General features: G+C 39.2%; 1 protein-coding gene across 5 annotated transcripts in view; it reads left to right on the top strand.

Annotated features, from left to right (window-relative positions):
• Nucleotides 1-7,385: 7,385 nt before the first annotated feature.
• Nucleotides 7,386-17,380, top strand: part of IDE (insulin degrading enzyme) — a 111,255-nt gene continuing 101,260 nt past the window's right edge. Inside the window, exons 1-2 of one of the 5 annotated variants that reach the window (XM_070752388.1) lie at nt 7,455-7,597; nt 13,518-13,682. Coding sequence is in view for 1 of the 5 variants with exons in the window: in XM_070752386.1 (XP_070608487.1) it covers nt 7,752-7,864 (113 nt within the window). In the remaining 4 variants the exon portion in view is untranslated. Of the gene's footprint in view, nt 7,598-7,700; nt 7,865-13,517; nt 13,683-15,568; nt 15,657-17,380 lie in introns of those variants that run through there. The other 4 variants (XM_070752387.1, XM_070752389.1, XM_070752386.1 and 1 more) reach the window with 4 other exon arrangements.

Genomic DNA, 17,380 nt, shown 5'->3' on the forward strand with positions numbered 1-17,380 from the left:
TAAACATGACATTCCAAACAATCATGTAGTGGGAATACAGATGGGCCAGAAAATATATCTAGAGCACTTAAACCTAAGTGATGTAGTTCTTAATATTAGTTTATTAATTATAGCAACCTCTCCCAATATGGGCGCTTATATGCGAAAGAAGGTAGAAGAACAGCATTAGGAGCATACCAAGAGAAGGGTGTGTGGGTTTTGTTCATGTGCATGAATCACATTCTTACTAAATCATTTTCATCTGGATCGTCTTCCGTGGGGAACTGAATCATCCTTGATATTTCAAAAGATACGGGGGGAAAAAGACAAACATGTATATATCTCATATCTGGCTGGTTGCAATTTGGCAGTTTGAATCTCACCAGGCTTAAGGTTGACTCACCCTTCCACCCTTCTGACTTGGTGGATAAAATGAAGACCCAGATTGTTGGGCTCGACACTGACTCTGTAAAACCGCTTAGAGAAAGCTGTAAAGCAGTGTGAAGTGGTATATAAGTGCTATTGCTATTATATGCTCTATATGCACTGGTGCAAAATTTGCTACATTTGTTCAAAAAGGCTAGGACCAAAGGAACTACTTCAGAAATAAAGCAAAACCAAATGAACAAACTGAAGAAAGTTTCTCAAAGTCAATCTGGCACAGTAGAGTAACATTCGACAAAACAGGGTTTGGCAGTCAATAGCCCTATTTGCTTTTTTTTGGAGTCTTCAAGATGTGTTTTTAGAATTACAAGATAATTATATAATTCCCAATTATTTTCCCAAATAATAATTATTCCCAAATAATTCCCAATTATTTTCAGAGGAAACAAAAGAATGGAGATATTCAGAGCCTCCAATAAAATTAATATATCTTAAAACTTCAAAAGTAAGAAATACAACTTTTAGAAAGCATGCAGTAAACGTTCTATAACACTTCGCTCCCCTCAGATTTTGGGAGTGTGATGTTGATATCACCAGTGATGTCTGTTCCATAAACCTCCTCTATTCATTCCCTCATATCTTTCACAGTTTGTGCACATGCTCTTTTTATTTATTTTACACTGGGATTCTTGCATTTTGAACTAATAAAGCCTCCTCCCCTTTGCCTTTTTCTCAGTATTAGCTTTCATGGTGGAAGAAGTATTTTCTGATATTTATATGAAAGGAAGGCAGATTAGCATTCTTTGTAGAAAAAAAGCAATTTTATGTAAATTTAACAAAATTAAACCTCAGGAAAGAAAGCAGATGCCGAAGCAATCATCAATCTTCTAGAAATCACTGTTCCCTTCCATCCCTTAAGATATACTTTATGGAACACATTATTAAATATTTAATTGCAAACAGATATATCTTATACAGTATTGTTAGAAAACATAGGAATGTCACTAATAGGATTTTTATTTTAAAAAAACAAAGAAACATTTGTAATAATGTATGCTACATGATAAGGACTGCTGATTTGTTTTATCCGAGATGCACTTTATTACTTTGTGTCTGTCCTTGCCATTTTATTATCACATGTGGCCATAAGACAGATCTCTGAGGACTTATGAAATGGGTCAGAGGATGTTCATGTATTTCACAGGCTGTGGGTTATGCCTGTTCTACAATAGTTTGCAAGCAGTGCATCCGGGAGTGTGTATTCCACCAATAATTTTTTAGTGATTAAAATAATTATATCCATTATATTTTCAGCACTGTTGAACCCTCTGCCCACACACAACCCATCCAAACCGTTGACCTACTTAAATGCTAATTGTTAGCTTTAAGGTATGTCTTGTTTTTCTTCACTGGTGGCTTGCAGGTTACTTGTTGAAATTTAATCAACTTGATGTGGCGCTCATGTTACATAAGCTAATTATACAAGCATAGACTGCTTAAAAGACAAGATAAATATTCAATAACCATTTTTACTTATAATATCCCAGTTGTAATTAATTTACTTTGATATAAGTAAATTTGGGCACACCCTTGGAGCCACTGTGATGGGTTTCACTTACTACTGGCAAATGGTGTCCAACTTAATGTACTTCTCTTGCGAAGGTGGCCACCTCTCTTTCCAGCCAGCCAGTGAGTCCACCTAAAAATGAAAGCCAATTGGTGCTCTGTCCCCATTTTTTTAAAGATTCCTTTCTCTGGAAGAACACCCCCCCCCCCCCCAATAGAATAGAAAATTTCAAACAGGCATTGTGCCAGGGAACAGTTCCACATCAAAGTACAGTGGTACCTCTATAAACTTAATTTGTTCTGTGAGCAGGTTCTTAAGTAGAAATGTTTGTAAGAAGCACTTTTTCCCACACGAATCAATGTAAAAGCAAATAATGCGTGCGATTGGGGAAACCACAGGGAGGGTGGAGGCCCTGTTTCCTCCCAGGCGATTCCTAGAGAGGCCCCACAGAGGCTTCTCCCTGCCTTTTCGGGTTACAGTTTTGGAGGCTTGGGTTTGTAAGTGGAAAATGGTTCTTGATAAGAGGCAAAAAAATCTTGAACGCCCGGTTCTTATCTAGAAAAGTTCATAAGTAGAGGTGTTTGTAGGTAGAGGTACCACTGTAAATGTAAATAGTTCCATATCAGAATAAATGGAAAGGACAGAGAAATGGTGGAAAGGTCTTGTTTGCACAAAGGCAGTGTTCCCTCTAATTTTGGGGTGGGGGGGTGGGCGGAAAAGTATAGTGTCTGAGCGGCACAGAAATAATAAACAAACAAAAAACCCACCCTGTTTTGCCTCAGAGAATTTCAAAATAAAATACTGTACTGTGTCTATAACAGTGAGCTCATAATAGGGCAACTCTATCAATATCAAAATGCCACTTAAATAGTTGAGCTAGTTTCAAACTAGATTTTGATTTTCTTTCTCTCTTCCTTACTCCCATTCTTTTTCTTTCTCTTTTCCTTCCTCTCTTTTTTCTATGTTTCTCTCTCTACCTCTCTTCCTCTCTCTCTCCTTCCCTCTCACTCTTTCCCTCTCGGCTTCTGGGCAGGTTTGGAAAACTCTGAGTTGATGATGATTTTTAAGTGAGCGATTGCTCACTGCTCAGCTTAGAGGGAACTATGCACAAAGGAGTGAAAAATCCAGGAGCAAGGAATGTCTACCTATAGAAAAATGTCCACCTCTAAACTCCAAAGGAGAGTCTGTAAACTGTTCATAAGAAGCTAATTCAATAGGTAATTTGATTAGCTTTACAATCCAATGGCACTAAATGGCAATTTATTTCTTTATTGCATATTTGCCACCCCTTGCCGAGAACTTGGGGCGGCATACTGATATGCAATTGATAGACTCAGATCACAATCCCTTCAAGTGAAAGTATATAAGCATAATATATTACACTTATGTACACAATTAGCAACTGGCTGCCATTATAGTGAAGAAAGTTGATAAAATATCCACGCACAGTATTCCAAACTGATGCACTGCATTTCAGCTAAGAAATTGTTCCACAATTTGATGCAGTATCCTCTAAATAGAATAGGACAATCTCCCAGAATTCAGAGTCTTTGACTGTACTAGATTCAAAATTCTTGTGCTTTGTACTTAATAGGAGCCTATTTTGCATTAGAATTAAACAGACAACGTGTCTAAAATAATATGAATTGAAAATTTAGAATTGAAGTGAGAATGGATAAGATAGCAATAGAAAATAAATGTCATCTTGGCAAAGAAGCTGAAGAAATAGTAAGCCATCCAGTTAGCTGTTTCAAGATCTCACAGACTAAATACAAACAATGGCATGAACAAATGGCAACAATGGTGCATTGCGTGAAGTAACACTTGCCTGCAGGCAAGAGCTGATGGGACCACAAAATGAAATAATAGAAAATTAAAAACCTAAAATGCTCTGGGACTTTGCTCTTATTGTGAAAACAGGATATGTGGCAATAATTTTTTAAAAAATTGCCATTATGTGAACTTTTAATGAGGACATCAGAATCTGGTATCTCTTGTACATTGCTGAATTCACATATTGCACTAAATCTTAAAGTGGCTTTTTAATATTTGCTTAGCCTGTTTTATGACACCAGTCGTTGTAGATTATAAACCACAACTGTCTTAGTTATCAATCAGATACCTTGAGCTGGCATGCCTTAAAGAATTAGTAACCAGGAAACCACAAAATACTGTACATAAGATACATTCAGTGTACACTTTTTCAATATAGAAGTTCCTTCCCATTTGTTGCAATGGGAGTGACATCGTAACATAGAGTCTAATATACCCTGACTTTAGAACAGTGATAGAAGCAAGGTTCTTATTAGTTCCAAGCCTTCTATTACATCTCAGAAAAGCATATACAGTATCCTGTTTCTACCAATGGAGCTTTGGGATTGAGTAGCTAAGATTGCTGTTTTCTCTAGAGTTAGGTTTCTGCCTCTGCGGTACATTCCTTTCTCACTCTCTGTCTACAGTATTTGCAGTTTGTTGTGATAACACGCCCTGATAATCCTTTTTCTCTTTATTACACAAATTCACATGTATCTTCAAAGAGCTGAAAGATAGAGAACCCCTCTCCCCTCTCATCTCTAATCAAACCTGGCCAGAGCTATTTCTCTTCCTAGCTTTTTGCTTCTGAATTCCTTTTCAACTGCTCCTATTCTGGCACAAACTTTTCTACAGATTCCAGAGAGGTAGTAATGAGAGCTGGTATCTGTAATTATAAATAAAATACTATTTTGTATATGGAGAGGAAATAATATTAGTGCCATTCCATATTAAAAGTAGTGTATTCTGACATGATGTTATTGCAGATCCTTATTTTGAGAGATAGCAGCCTTGTTAGGTCACATGCAGCGTTTACAAAATTTGGAAGGTCAGTCTCTATCGCTTCCATCCTGCTCTATGAAGTAAGAATAGCACAGCAGCTGCTTAGCTTCAGTTTTATTTTCTCCAGGACTTTGCCAGTTGCATAATCATAGGAGAGGCTGCCTCTCTCCTCTTTCAGCCTGTTTCTGGCCTACTGCTTTCCCCCAGGTTTATTTCACATTATTAGAAGCAAAATAGAGATTAGCAATGTGTTCAGTCAGTTTTACACTGGAATTAATCAGTGCCAGCTCAAAGAAGGATGGATAGTGCTTTAATTCTCTATGGAGAAAATTCGTTTTTGAGGAAGTAAAGATCCAAAATATCCTAAAGCTTCTGAGATGTTCCCTGCAGACCACAACATTATAACTTTCATCTGTGCTCATGAACTTCAATTATTGGTAAAATAATTCTTAATGTTTTGCATAAAGTTAAAAAAAGTTTAAGTCTGTGTTAAACACCTTTCTACACTATTGCTCGTATAGGTTTCTTGATTCTTCCAGATTGTCTTGTGGAAACATCATTAGCTCTTCATAAAGCATTGTCTGTACATTCAGTTGCTTAGGCTGATTGAATAGTCATCTACAAATCAAATTCTGTAAAAAACAAATGCAATTTAGGACCAGATTCTAGAGCAGTGATGGCGAACCTGACACAGGTGTCACAGGTGGCACGTGAAGCCATATCTGCTGGCACCCAAGCCATTGCCCTGGCTCAGCTCCAACATGCATGTGTGTGCTGGCCAGCTGATTTTCGGCTGGCACAGAGCCTTTGGAGGGCATTTTTAACAACAACCCCCCGCCCTGGCTCCAGGGTAGCCTTTGGAGCCTGGGGAGAGCGAGACACGAGCTACTGGCCCCATCAGAAGTTGGGAAGCAGGCCATTGCCAGTCTACAGAGGGCCTCCAGGAGATGGGGGAAGCTGTTTTTACTCTCTTGAGGCATTGAATTATGGTTGTGGGCATCTGCGCATGCCCCATAGTGTTCGTGCACGCTTTTTCGGCACCAGAGGGAAAAAAAGTTCACCATCACTGTTCTAGAGACAAAGGGTGAGGGTCTGACATATTTTGGAAGCAGATTGTTTAATGAATTGTGTATTTGATTCACTCATTCTCATTTTATGAACACCAATGTACATTGAAAACAATATATGCTTAACATATGTAATTGTTTTCATTAGTTTCCTACAAAAGTGAACATGAAACTTTACCTCAGCTTTTATTTTTCAGGCTGTGCAAATTTCCAAGCCAAACATTTAGTAATCATTGTATGAAATTGCAAACCTGTTAAGTTTACCCATGTTCTAAGTTATTACATTTCACTTATTTCATTTTCCAGGAAGCATCCCTTTTCATTTGTTACATCAGCCCTATGTAATGAAGGAGCTCAAACCTACTGAGCTAGTTAACCTTGCTTAAAACTACAACAAGATTGTTGATGGCATCAAGAGGCCCGGAGGTATCAGCTAAAAAAAGATACACCAGTTAATAAACATCTGGAACCCCCCAGGCAGGTTGAATTGAATCCTTCCCCATCCTCATAAGTTGTAGTGTAATTAATATAATTTCCTCAGGAGAAAAACGGGTGGGAAATCATACTTAAACTATTGAGTTCTATCTCCGGCTGTTATGTCCTCATAATCCACTTAAAAGTTAAGGGAATATGGAAGCAGGATTGAAATTGGGGCCCTCGAGCTGCCAACACTCCTCAACAGGGATGGGTGTCCACAGGGCCCATTTTTACATTTAGCAATGGCTCTGCGGAGGCAACTTGGGCAATTCGATCTATACCCCCTGGCCAATAAATACAATTTATGGCTGCGATTGAATTGTTTGATGGATTTTAATATACTGGGGTTTTAGCTTACGTAGTTTTTAAATTAATTAGGTTTGTTTTGTACATTGTTTTATATTGTATCCTGTGAGCCACCCCAAGTATTCGGAGAGGAACGACATACAAATCTTAATAATAATAATAATAATAATAATAATAATAATAATAATAATAATAATAATAATAATAATAAAAACAACAACATCACAATCCCAGGAGACAGCACAATTGAGAAGCAGCTAGAGAAATTAGTTAAATACAAAGATCTAAAAATCGAGCTGCAACCACGCTGGCATAAGCCAGTGAAAGTGGTCCTTGGCACGCTGGGTGCAGTGCCAAAGGATTTCAGCGGACATTTGAAAACTATTGGAATTGACAAAATCTACATCTGTCAATTGCAAAAGGCCGCTTTACTGGGATCAGCACACATAATTCGCCCCTACATCACGCAGTCCTAGGTGCTTGGGAAGCGCCCGACTGGTGATGAAATACGAAATCCAGCAGTTTGCTGTGTTGTGTTGATGATGATGATGATAATAATAATAATAACAACAACAACTTATTGATCATTTGTGCCTCGCCTTTTGTGTTTCACGGTTTGTGCCCGCGAAACACAAAAGGTGCCAGCCAGGGTGGCTTAGTGTTTGCCTGTATAAAAGCTTTACTCGGAAGTAAATCAAGTGACTCGGCCTTAAGGTGTGAAAAGGGCGGCTGTATTCGCAGCGTTGGCTCTCCTTGCACACACACCCGCGCGCGCACACACAACCACACTCCCTGGAGGAAGGGTGTACAGTCCAGAGGCCTTTTGCTCCTTTAAAAGTACAGCCGCCGCAACAGGCGCTGCCGGGACATTGCCAGTGGGCAACCCCTTTGGCTGCAAGCCGCCTCTTATCGTCGCTCCTGCCGGTGCCGCACGCCGCTTTTCCCGGAGCCGGCTCTCTTTCCCTCCACTCCCCCCCTCGGGCGGAACGCTTCTCGGCGTCAGGTAGGATCCTTCGAGCACCCCCAGGGCCTCCGTCTGCGAGGCGCAAAATGGCGCCTCCGCCGGCCGGAGAACTGGTTTGGACACTGTTTTTCTGTGAGGGGAGGGGCCGGCCGGGGAAGTAGGCCGGTTCGGGAGCAGCGGGCAGGGCCCAGAGATGCGGCAGCGACTCTCCCGGCTTATTGCTCTCCGGGCCTCCCTGCGGCCGCTTCCTTCAGCGCGCCGGCTTTTCCTGAGACAGCAGCAGCAGCACCACCTCTTCCTTTGCGGGTACCGCCGACGGGGAGGCCGGGAGTTGGGCCTAGGAAGGGGGCAGCTGGGCGGGTGGGAGGCGTTTTCCCGCCTTGGCTGCGGTTGAGACGGGTGGGGGAAAACTGGCCGCCTCGAGGTCTCTCGCGGCTCTCCTCTTGCCCGGTTGTGTAAGCGACCTTCGGAGTGCTTAGTATGGTAGTTGCAGCCCCTGTGCCTGGAAAAGGGGTGAATCAGCGTGAATGCGAATTCTCCGCTGAGGGGAGACTGACAGAAATCCCCCCTCTCTACCCGCGGCCCCCGAAATGCTTAAAATGGGAGTTTGAGACAAGAGGAGAGGGGGACACACAGCCGCCGGCCTCTCCCCCCCCGCCGTCCCCCCCCCCAGAAGCCATTCTCTGCGGACAAAATGGGTGGGATTGCCATGTAGGCAAGGGCGGTGGGCGGGCGCGAACGTATGCTTATATTGGGGCAGGAGAAACGGGAAAGGCGATATATAAAGCGATTTTTTCCGTGTTGGGAACCCGGTGCCTCCCCCTCGGTGCCTTGAAGTCGCCGCTCTGCTTTGCTGCTGTGGTGCCTTTGCCGCCTGGAGTCACATTTTGTGGGAGGAAGCTTCACGTCATGCCGAACAGGTTTAACTGAGGAGAACTTGGCCAGCAAAGCATCGGATTTCAAGGCTTCTTTTTAAAGTGTTTTCTTCCTTTTCGGGTTTTTTTTTTTTTTTTGTAGAAAGGTGTCGGTGTAGATTTAAGATCTCTCTTGCCTCAAAAATCGAGGCTGAGGTAAAAAGACTGGAAAGTGTCCGCTTTTTGTTATTTTCCATTTGTTTTTCCGTTTTTCTTTCCAGTTGTAATGGAAGCCGGTGTCCGGGTGAAAACTGGTTTTCCAGATGAGAGTTTTGCTATTCTTTTCCTAATTTGTGTATATTTAGAGCATGTGCAGTAGTTTTCTACGAGATAGTAAGGTTAATTATTTACCTGCAGAGTGGATGGAAAATATTTCTTCATGGGGTGTTTACTTGATATTGGCTCACTTTATTGAAGATTGAGTGTGTACTTGTATATCTCTCACACATATGCATAATTTGGACCGCATTTAAAAGGAGTAAAATGATTAAAATTTGTTTATTTGACCTTACATATTGTGAAGAATATACAGGATGTTTTTATTGATTAATATTAATAATTTGAAGAGTGTTATTTCTTTGCTTATGCTTGTTTTAGGTTCAGAAAATTCCATTGAGTGACAGGTTAAAATGTAAATAAGTCATTGCTCCTCTGAAATAAATTTTAACAAATAAAGTAAATCTTGTTAAATTCAGTGGATTTGCTATTGTAAACTTCCACTGGAGTCCACTTTGAGCACCCTTTGAGTAGAATGCTTGTGGAGTGGCTGGTTAAGTGGGATATTGTTATCTAAAAGCTCTGGTTTCTTTTCATTGTTTTTGGGTTTGAAAATATAAGCCACCCCAAATCTTTATGGAACTGTGCGACCTGCAAATCCAGTGAATAAAAAGTTTTTGTAGAACCTGACAGTTGTACCTGTATGTTTAAATGACAGTATTTGGCCCATTTGATTTCTTATTTGAATACATCTATGGCAGTACATTGATTAAGTGTAAACATTTAGGAAGTTTATTTGCTTTTAGTAGAGTGCAGATGAGGAAGAATAGAAACGATATCAAACAAAAGTGCCTCGCCTGAGTGTGAAGAAGATACTAAAGTACATGGTACAGTGTTCCCTCAGTTTTCGCAGGGGATGCGTTCTGAGACTGCCCGCGAAAGTTGAATTTCCGCGAAGTAGAGATCCGGAAGTAAATACACTATTTTTGGCTATGAACAGTATCACAAGCCTTCCCTTAACATTTTAAACCCCTAAATTGCAATTTCCCATTCCCTTAGCAACCATTTAGATTATTCCTCACTGTGTTTATTTATTAAAGTTTATTCAAAAAAATATTTATTAAAGGCGAATGAAAGTTTGGCGATGACATATGACGTCATTGGGCGGGGAAAACCTTGTTATAGGGGGAAAAACCGCAAAGTATTTTTTAATTAATATTTTTGAAAAACCATGGTATAGACTTTTCGCGAAGTTCGAACCCGCGAAAATCGAGGGAACACTGTATTCTAATACAGGTTGTGTTGAATTTGGTGAATTACAAGTAACTATTACTTTGGACTGCAGAAATTTTATTTTGTCATGCACCAAAAATACGAAGGTTAAAATGTTATTTGTAGTAAGTGGAAAACAAGTGCAGCTGTGATAATCTGTTAGTGAAATATTTGAATGTGTAATTACCAAGGAGTTGCCAAAAATAATTAGCTTGATCCCACCCACAGTTAAGTATGGAGTAATGACATTGGGTTTAATTACACTTAACACATGTTGAAAGAAGTAGCAGGCTTGTGATACTTTAATATTTTTGTTGTGCACAACTAATTGCAACTGTAGTCCACCAAATCTTAATGCCATTATAAATATTGACAAAAAGGTATAGGAAAGCTGTAGTCTAGATTTTTGAGTTAAAATCCAGTATAATGCCAATATAATCTGGACAGCATTGTTGATATTGAGAAATGCTGAGAGTTGTCTTTAATATTTGGTAGGTCATAAATTAATCACTCCTGCAAAATATCCCTAGATTGGTCTTTGTTTTTTGGCATATGCAGAAGCACTTGGATGCTTCAAATGTCTTTTCCTGGTCAGCCAATCACAATCCTGATATTGTTCTGACCCAGCTGTCGGACCAAGGAACACAGCGCAACCAGTGTTCGAACAAACCTTGTTTAATATTAACAAATTACTAATTAATTGTCTTAGTACAAATTTGTAAATCAATGAAATAATAAGGCAGTCTTTTCGGAGCAACAGCTGTTAATTAACCTTCTTAACAGACAGCAATAGACAAGCAACAGGAGTCAAAAGTCCAACAAAGAGGTTGTCTGATAACATCACACTATCTTACTATTGATGGCAGGATGCCCAGAAGCAATTTGCAGCAGCAACAACAACAACAACAACAATAATAATAATTTATTAGACTTGTATGCCACCCCTCTCTGAAGACTCGGAGTAGCCGAACATACAGGAAACTATGTCTTCTTAAGCATGAGTTGAACAGGAGCTTTGAAGTCAAAAGACACAAAGGGAATGGACAGAGTTATTTCCTGCAAATTGGCCAATCCTTTTCCTCACTTAAATAGGTCATGGGAATGGACTGTAAGCCATATTCCTGAGTAGATCTCCTCAGGAGCCAATCCTGCCTTTTGGAAGCTCTGTGTGCATGCATATTGAGGACAGGCTCATCTTTGTATTCATCTTCTGCCCTCATGGCAGCATCTGGAGGTTCTGAAGACCCTAGCTGCATCTCTGCCTCTGGCACTAAGTCTTCTCCAGTCTCCTCAATGTCACACTCTGGTACCAGCAGCACAGGCTGATAGTGAATCACCACACGAGCCTTCTTGCTGTCTTAACAGGAATATTGTGAGCCAACCTAATGACAAGCATTTGCTCAATTTAATATTTTGATAATCTGAAAATTCAGGTGTTGAATTTGGAGGTGAAAACATTAGTACCAATTGAAAATGTTTGAACAATACTATATGAAGTGATTGAAACTAGGGAACTCATTTTATTCAGCTTAGGTGAACAAATGAACTGAACATGTGGACACCTTGGGCTGTCAGAAGGAATGTCATGCAACAGACATTTGAAGTTGTTCATTGTTGTTTAGACACTCAGAGTATGAGTAGGTTTGGAAAAGAGGTTGGTAGGATTTTTGCTAATGGTTTAGGGCAGGGGTGAAATCTACTTACCTTCTCTACAGGTTTGGAAATGCCTAATGTCACTTCTGATTTTTGACCCACTGTGCATGCACAAAGGGTTAAAACTAGGAAGTAACCAATGTCCAGGTGAATGGGCAGAGCCTCGCGCTGCCGCCTTTACCATTCTCCAAACTACCCGCCGCTGCATATTGATTCACACATGCCAGACAAAATCAGGAGGATTTCACCACTGATTAGGGACAGAATTGGAAAATCTGATCTAATCTGTTTGTATTCACACAAAAAAATATTATAGGCCACTGGCCACTTTCTATTTGAGACAGGTATGTAACCCATGACCCACAGGCTGCATGTGGCCCTCAGCAGCTAGTAATGCTGTCCCATAAGTTTGTAAACTTAATTTTATTCTGTGATTGATATGTATTAACTGTATTATATATTTTGTATACAGTCCAATTTCTCTTCACTTATAGCTCAGACAAGCCAAAAGGTTGTCTACTCCTGATTTAGGGCCTGCTTTTTGACTAGATGCACTTGTGGGAAAAGCAGTAGGAAGAAAAAATACTATAAAATAAGTGGTTGAAATCCTACCGAAAAGGCAATTGTAAACAGAATCCTCATTAGAGAGAAGTACTGTTTTTTCCTTTTGGATTGTTTTTCTTGCAATCTTGAAATGGATCTGTCCCATTTTATAACTGGAATTTTGTTTTGCCAACTACTTCTGCCATATTGCACTCACCTATTCTGTTTTGGACAGCATTCTGTTGATGAACAAATTAAAGCCCCTTTCACATTATGTGAAGAAAGTGGGAGACAATATCAGTGATACAGGATAATAACGTGATAGGATTGCTGTTACCTGTTTTGCTGAAACTATGAGATTTAACACAACATTAAATTAACTTGTTAAATATATAACACATTCAGGCAAAATTAGATTTTTTAAAATGCGTATTGTCAGGATCATGTTAATCATATTATTCATGATGGGTGAAATTTACTTGAAGAATGTATGTATATAAGAATGATACCTTTTCACCCTCTGGCTATTCTGAACTGTCAGGATGACTAGTGATGAGTGACATTGGGAGTTGCTTTACTTCCAACAGCTGATGAGTTTTAGTTCCCATCTCCACCTTTGGGAGACTACAGTTCAGTTAGGGTATGTTCTGTGATCAGAGCTTAAACCATTAATCATAATGCCTGTGTTCATATAACCTTCCTAAGATAAACTGCATTATGGTTTTATGTGATTCCTGACTCATACCACACCCTAAGAATATTGTAACTTTTGGGTTAGCCACTGGGGTTTATTAACCATTATTAACCATATATGATCACTCATAAAAAAGCAAAAGATACAGCTGAATTATTTTGGAATTTCTATTTGCCTATTTGCAATTTTGAAGTTTTCATTGTGCAAGTGAGCCCTGATACACCCAATAAATTATCCTGCTTTATATTCCCCCATAAAAAAAATACCAGAGAATGTGGACTTTGTGAATTTCTGCAATGTTGCATTATAGATGAAAGCAATGAACACATATGACCGTATCCTGATTTTCTAGCTTATTGCATTTGTATTGTCCTATTTAATTTGTCCTATGTTCTGTGAAAATTGCTTCTTGTATGCCAGTCAACCTTAACAATACATTCAGTATGCTAGTTTGACCAAACTCCATACAAGCCTTGTTGTTTATTAAACATATATTTGATTGTGATTTATTATATTGCAAAACATATTTGTAGTAATATAAATAACTTTCTTGGATAAATGTTTGTGACAAGAATATTTCTATACATTACCTAGAGATAACTTGATGATATATACCGTACTCATTTACTGTTTGGATATAACTACTTCTCATTTGATTCTTCCTTAGGTGTGAAGTGGTTGCAGAGGGCCATATGTCTTAAAATGTTAGATGGGAAACAATTGAAGTTACCAGCTCAACAGTGTGTCTCATAAATATTTCCTGTGTTACAGTGCCAACTGATTTATTGTTGCCTGACAGTACTATATAGTGAAACCACCAGAAAATATAAAGGTACTCTATAGTGTAGCTTTTATATCTGCTTGGAAGACTATTTCCCTCAAATTAGAATAGATTTTAATTGATACAATTGAGTCATGGTGGTGCAGTGGTTAAAGTGCAGTACTGCAAGCTGCTTCCGCTGAATGCTGGCTATAGTTCACCAGTTCAAACCTCACCAAGCTCAAGGTTGACTCAGCCTTCTATCCTTCCGAAGTGGGTAAAATTAGAACCCAGATTGTTGGGGGTGATATGCTGAACCTGTAAACCGCTTAGAAAGGGCTGTAAAGCACTGTGAAGCGGTATATAAGTCTTAAGTGCTATTGCTATTGCTATAAAAGCAAGTTTTTTTCAATACCACTGGTATACAGGTAGATCTGTTTTTTTGTTATTAGCTCATGGAATCAGGGAGTTATGATTTTGCAGAAAATGTAATTTTCATTAAAACCAGTTAAGTCTTCTGCTCTCTTCAGCCTTTAGCAAATACAGTCTTATCAATATAACTTTTTGGGTGCAAAGCATAGTCAGTTGTCATTTGATTTCTTATCTTCCAATCCAAGTTCCCAAGTTCCCTGTGGGTCCAATAAGTTATTACTGCTGCATATTGAATAACAGGGATGGCCCAGGTATTAATTGCTTTAATGATGTTTCCATCATTTAATTATTATTAGTAACATATTTTACTAAACATAGGGCCTAACCCCCAAATAAGCCCTAGCTCGGTTTACACACCTGCATTTATTTATTTATTTATTATTTATTTTATTATTATTTGGATTTGTATGCCGCCCCTCTCCGAAAACTCGGGGCGGCTCACAACAACAAATTTAATATAATTGCTAGCCTAAAATAAGTCCTAGTGAAGATAGTGGTGGTCGTAGCCAGCATAGGAGGCAGCGAGCGAGCGTGAGTTGATGGTGTCTGGTAGCAGCTGCAACAGCACAGGTGAATTGAGGCACAGAAGGAGGCAGGCGATCCCAAGGTGTCACCTAGATCATGGGAAAGCTGAGTGGCAGTGGGCTGGAGCAGCGGGCAGCCGTGGGAGGCTCGTCTTTGCATCTCTCAAGTTTTCTGCAGCCCTCGTGGTGTATCAGAATCACCTGCCTTCTGTTCTGTACATTGGGAACACCTGCCTTTTGCTTCTTGTCTGTTGCACTGCACAGCCCAGAGTGTGCTGACCAAGGGAAGGTGGGTTGCAGCTGCTGCCGTATACAATTGGTCATCGGGGTTTCCGACAGCAGCTGCGTGCCGAGGAGGCGGAGTGGCCTGCTGATTACCCTGAAATCATGTTTCCCCTAGTGCTTATTTTGGGGCCCAAAATAAAATAATTTCTTTATTTTGGGGAAACACAGATAATATGCTGTCTGTCTCTTAATGACTTTGAGTGATTTAGAAATTGTTTAAAAATTAAAAACAAAACAAAAAACAAAAATGAAAGATATATGTGGTAAAAATGATAAAACCAAAGAACAAAAAGAGTCCATACAATCTAAGAGGACTTCAGTCATCCTCATCAAAATCCTGGGCATATTGATGGCACCAAGGTTCCAACATGCAGGTGATATCACCTAACAATGTCATACAGATGTTAAAAACATACAAAGGAGGCTTGGGGAATGATCTCCCCCCCAAACCAATATGAGTAGAACCAGACTTGGGAGAAAGGAAGAGAACCACTGTAAAACATGGTGCCCGATTCCCAACCCATAGAATTGTGTCAGAAGGATCCTATGGTCAATGATATGAAAAACGGTTAAAAGATCAAAAGCACAAGGATCAATGCACCACCCCCATTCCTTTTCTGACTCAGATCATTTGGAAGCATGATCAAAACTTTCCCAGTACTAAATCTTAGCCTAAAACCTAATCTGTTTCCTCCAGGATTATCCAGTTGATCACCACCTCAGCAATCTTACCCAGAAAGAGAAAGTTGTAGACTGCATGATAGTTATCAAAAATCATTGGGTCCAAAGATAACTTCTTTAAGAAGTATGTGGTAAATTGCTTTAAATAATACCAGAAAGTTGACATTAAATTAGTACTTTCATCAGATAGGTATGCTCATGAGTCTAGTAATGAGAAAAAATATTTTTATTAAATGCCATGGCACTAATTTCATTGTCATTTTGGGGAATATATCATTAATTCAGTATTTACTTTCAGAAAATCATTTCCAAGAGGAGCTGGTAATTTGTGGTAGAAGAACTGGTATTTAGAAGAAGGACTCTAATTTGATAAAATTGTGACTAATGAAATGCTCCTAAACTTTAGTTTCCATTTAATTCAAGATAATGATTTTTCTTGGCTTCAAAAAGCATTGTATTACTTTTTGTCAACTTCAGGAATTTCTCACACATCAGCAATTTAACTTCTGCTTACAATGTATGCAAATCTCCTATGTTTTGTTAATTGAAGACTTCTTTTAATTAAAAAATGAGGTTTACATACAGGTTGAAAGATCCCAAATGTATCCCATCAGCAGATTCTCTTGCCAGACTTGAGAATGTCAGCATTCAGAGGCCATTCTTCTAAAACAATATTTGATGGATTATCTATGGCTATAGGATGCCTTACCTTGGGCAAGGCCCAAGATTTCATTTTGAAAACAAATATTTTTCTGCTTGAAGGTTTTCAAGTGATTGAAACAGTACAATTTTGGTGGCTTTGAAAAATGGAGGAAAATCGTTTCATTTAATCATATCCAACCTTAATGTACTATAGTTATTTAACTAAAGAGTAGTCTTGCATAGCAGTATTACTGGAATAGCCAGCCATGGTAGTTGTGCATGTAAAATATAGAATAGCCATTGCAACCCATTACTATTTATTTATTTCTTAATAGGAAAATAGTTTTTTAAATTTGTCTTTATGTTTGCTGATAGAGAAGTAAAAAAAGTTGATATAAACAAAAGGAACAAAAAAGACATACAACTAACTGGCTGTAACATAGCCTCTCTATAGCATCTTTCAAGATTATTAGTTGTTGCTTGGGAGATATTGATTGCCTGCTTATTATATATTTTTAATTTTTAATTTTTATTAACTACATGTAAAACACACACATATGCAATACAAAAAAACAAGTAGGGGTACACTTTCCCCATTTATACAATAAGCTTACATCGATTAACATTGGTAATAATATATATGTATATATATTGCCAATATGTATGAGCCGAAATGGCACAGTGAGTAGAATGCAGTACTGCAGGCCACTAAAACTGACTGGTAGACCTGCAGGTCAGTGGTTCAAATCTCATCACCGGCTCAAGGTTGATTCAGCCTTCCATCCTTCCGAGGTGGGTAAAATGAGGACCCGGATTGTGGGGGCAATATGCTGGCTCTGTTTAAAAGTGCTATTGCTAACATGTTGTAAGCTAAGGAGTCTAAGGAGAAGGGCGGCATAAAAAATCAAATAAATAAATGAATAAATTTTAAATCTGGAACTGTATTGGGAGGTTGTAGTAATATATTTATCAGAGTTTGTAGTCCTGGCTTCTAGCTTGGTTGGCTTCAAAAAGGACTGGAACGCATAAATGGAAATAATGGGGATCAATGCTATTAGCCTCTGGTGATAGCATGAATACAGTGAACCCTCGATCATCGCGAGGGTTCCGTTCCAGGACCCCAAGCGATGATCGATTTTTCGCGAAGTAGCGGTGCGGAAGTCAAAACACCATCTGCGCATGCGCAGATGGTGTTTTTACTTCCAC

This window comes from Erythrolamprus reginae, chromosome 5, assembly GCF_031021105.1.
Source record: "Erythrolamprus reginae isolate rEryReg1 chromosome 5, rEryReg1.hap1, whole genome shotgun sequence".
NCBI lineage: Eukaryota > Metazoa > Chordata > Lepidosauria > Squamata > Dipsadidae > Erythrolamprus > Erythrolamprus reginae.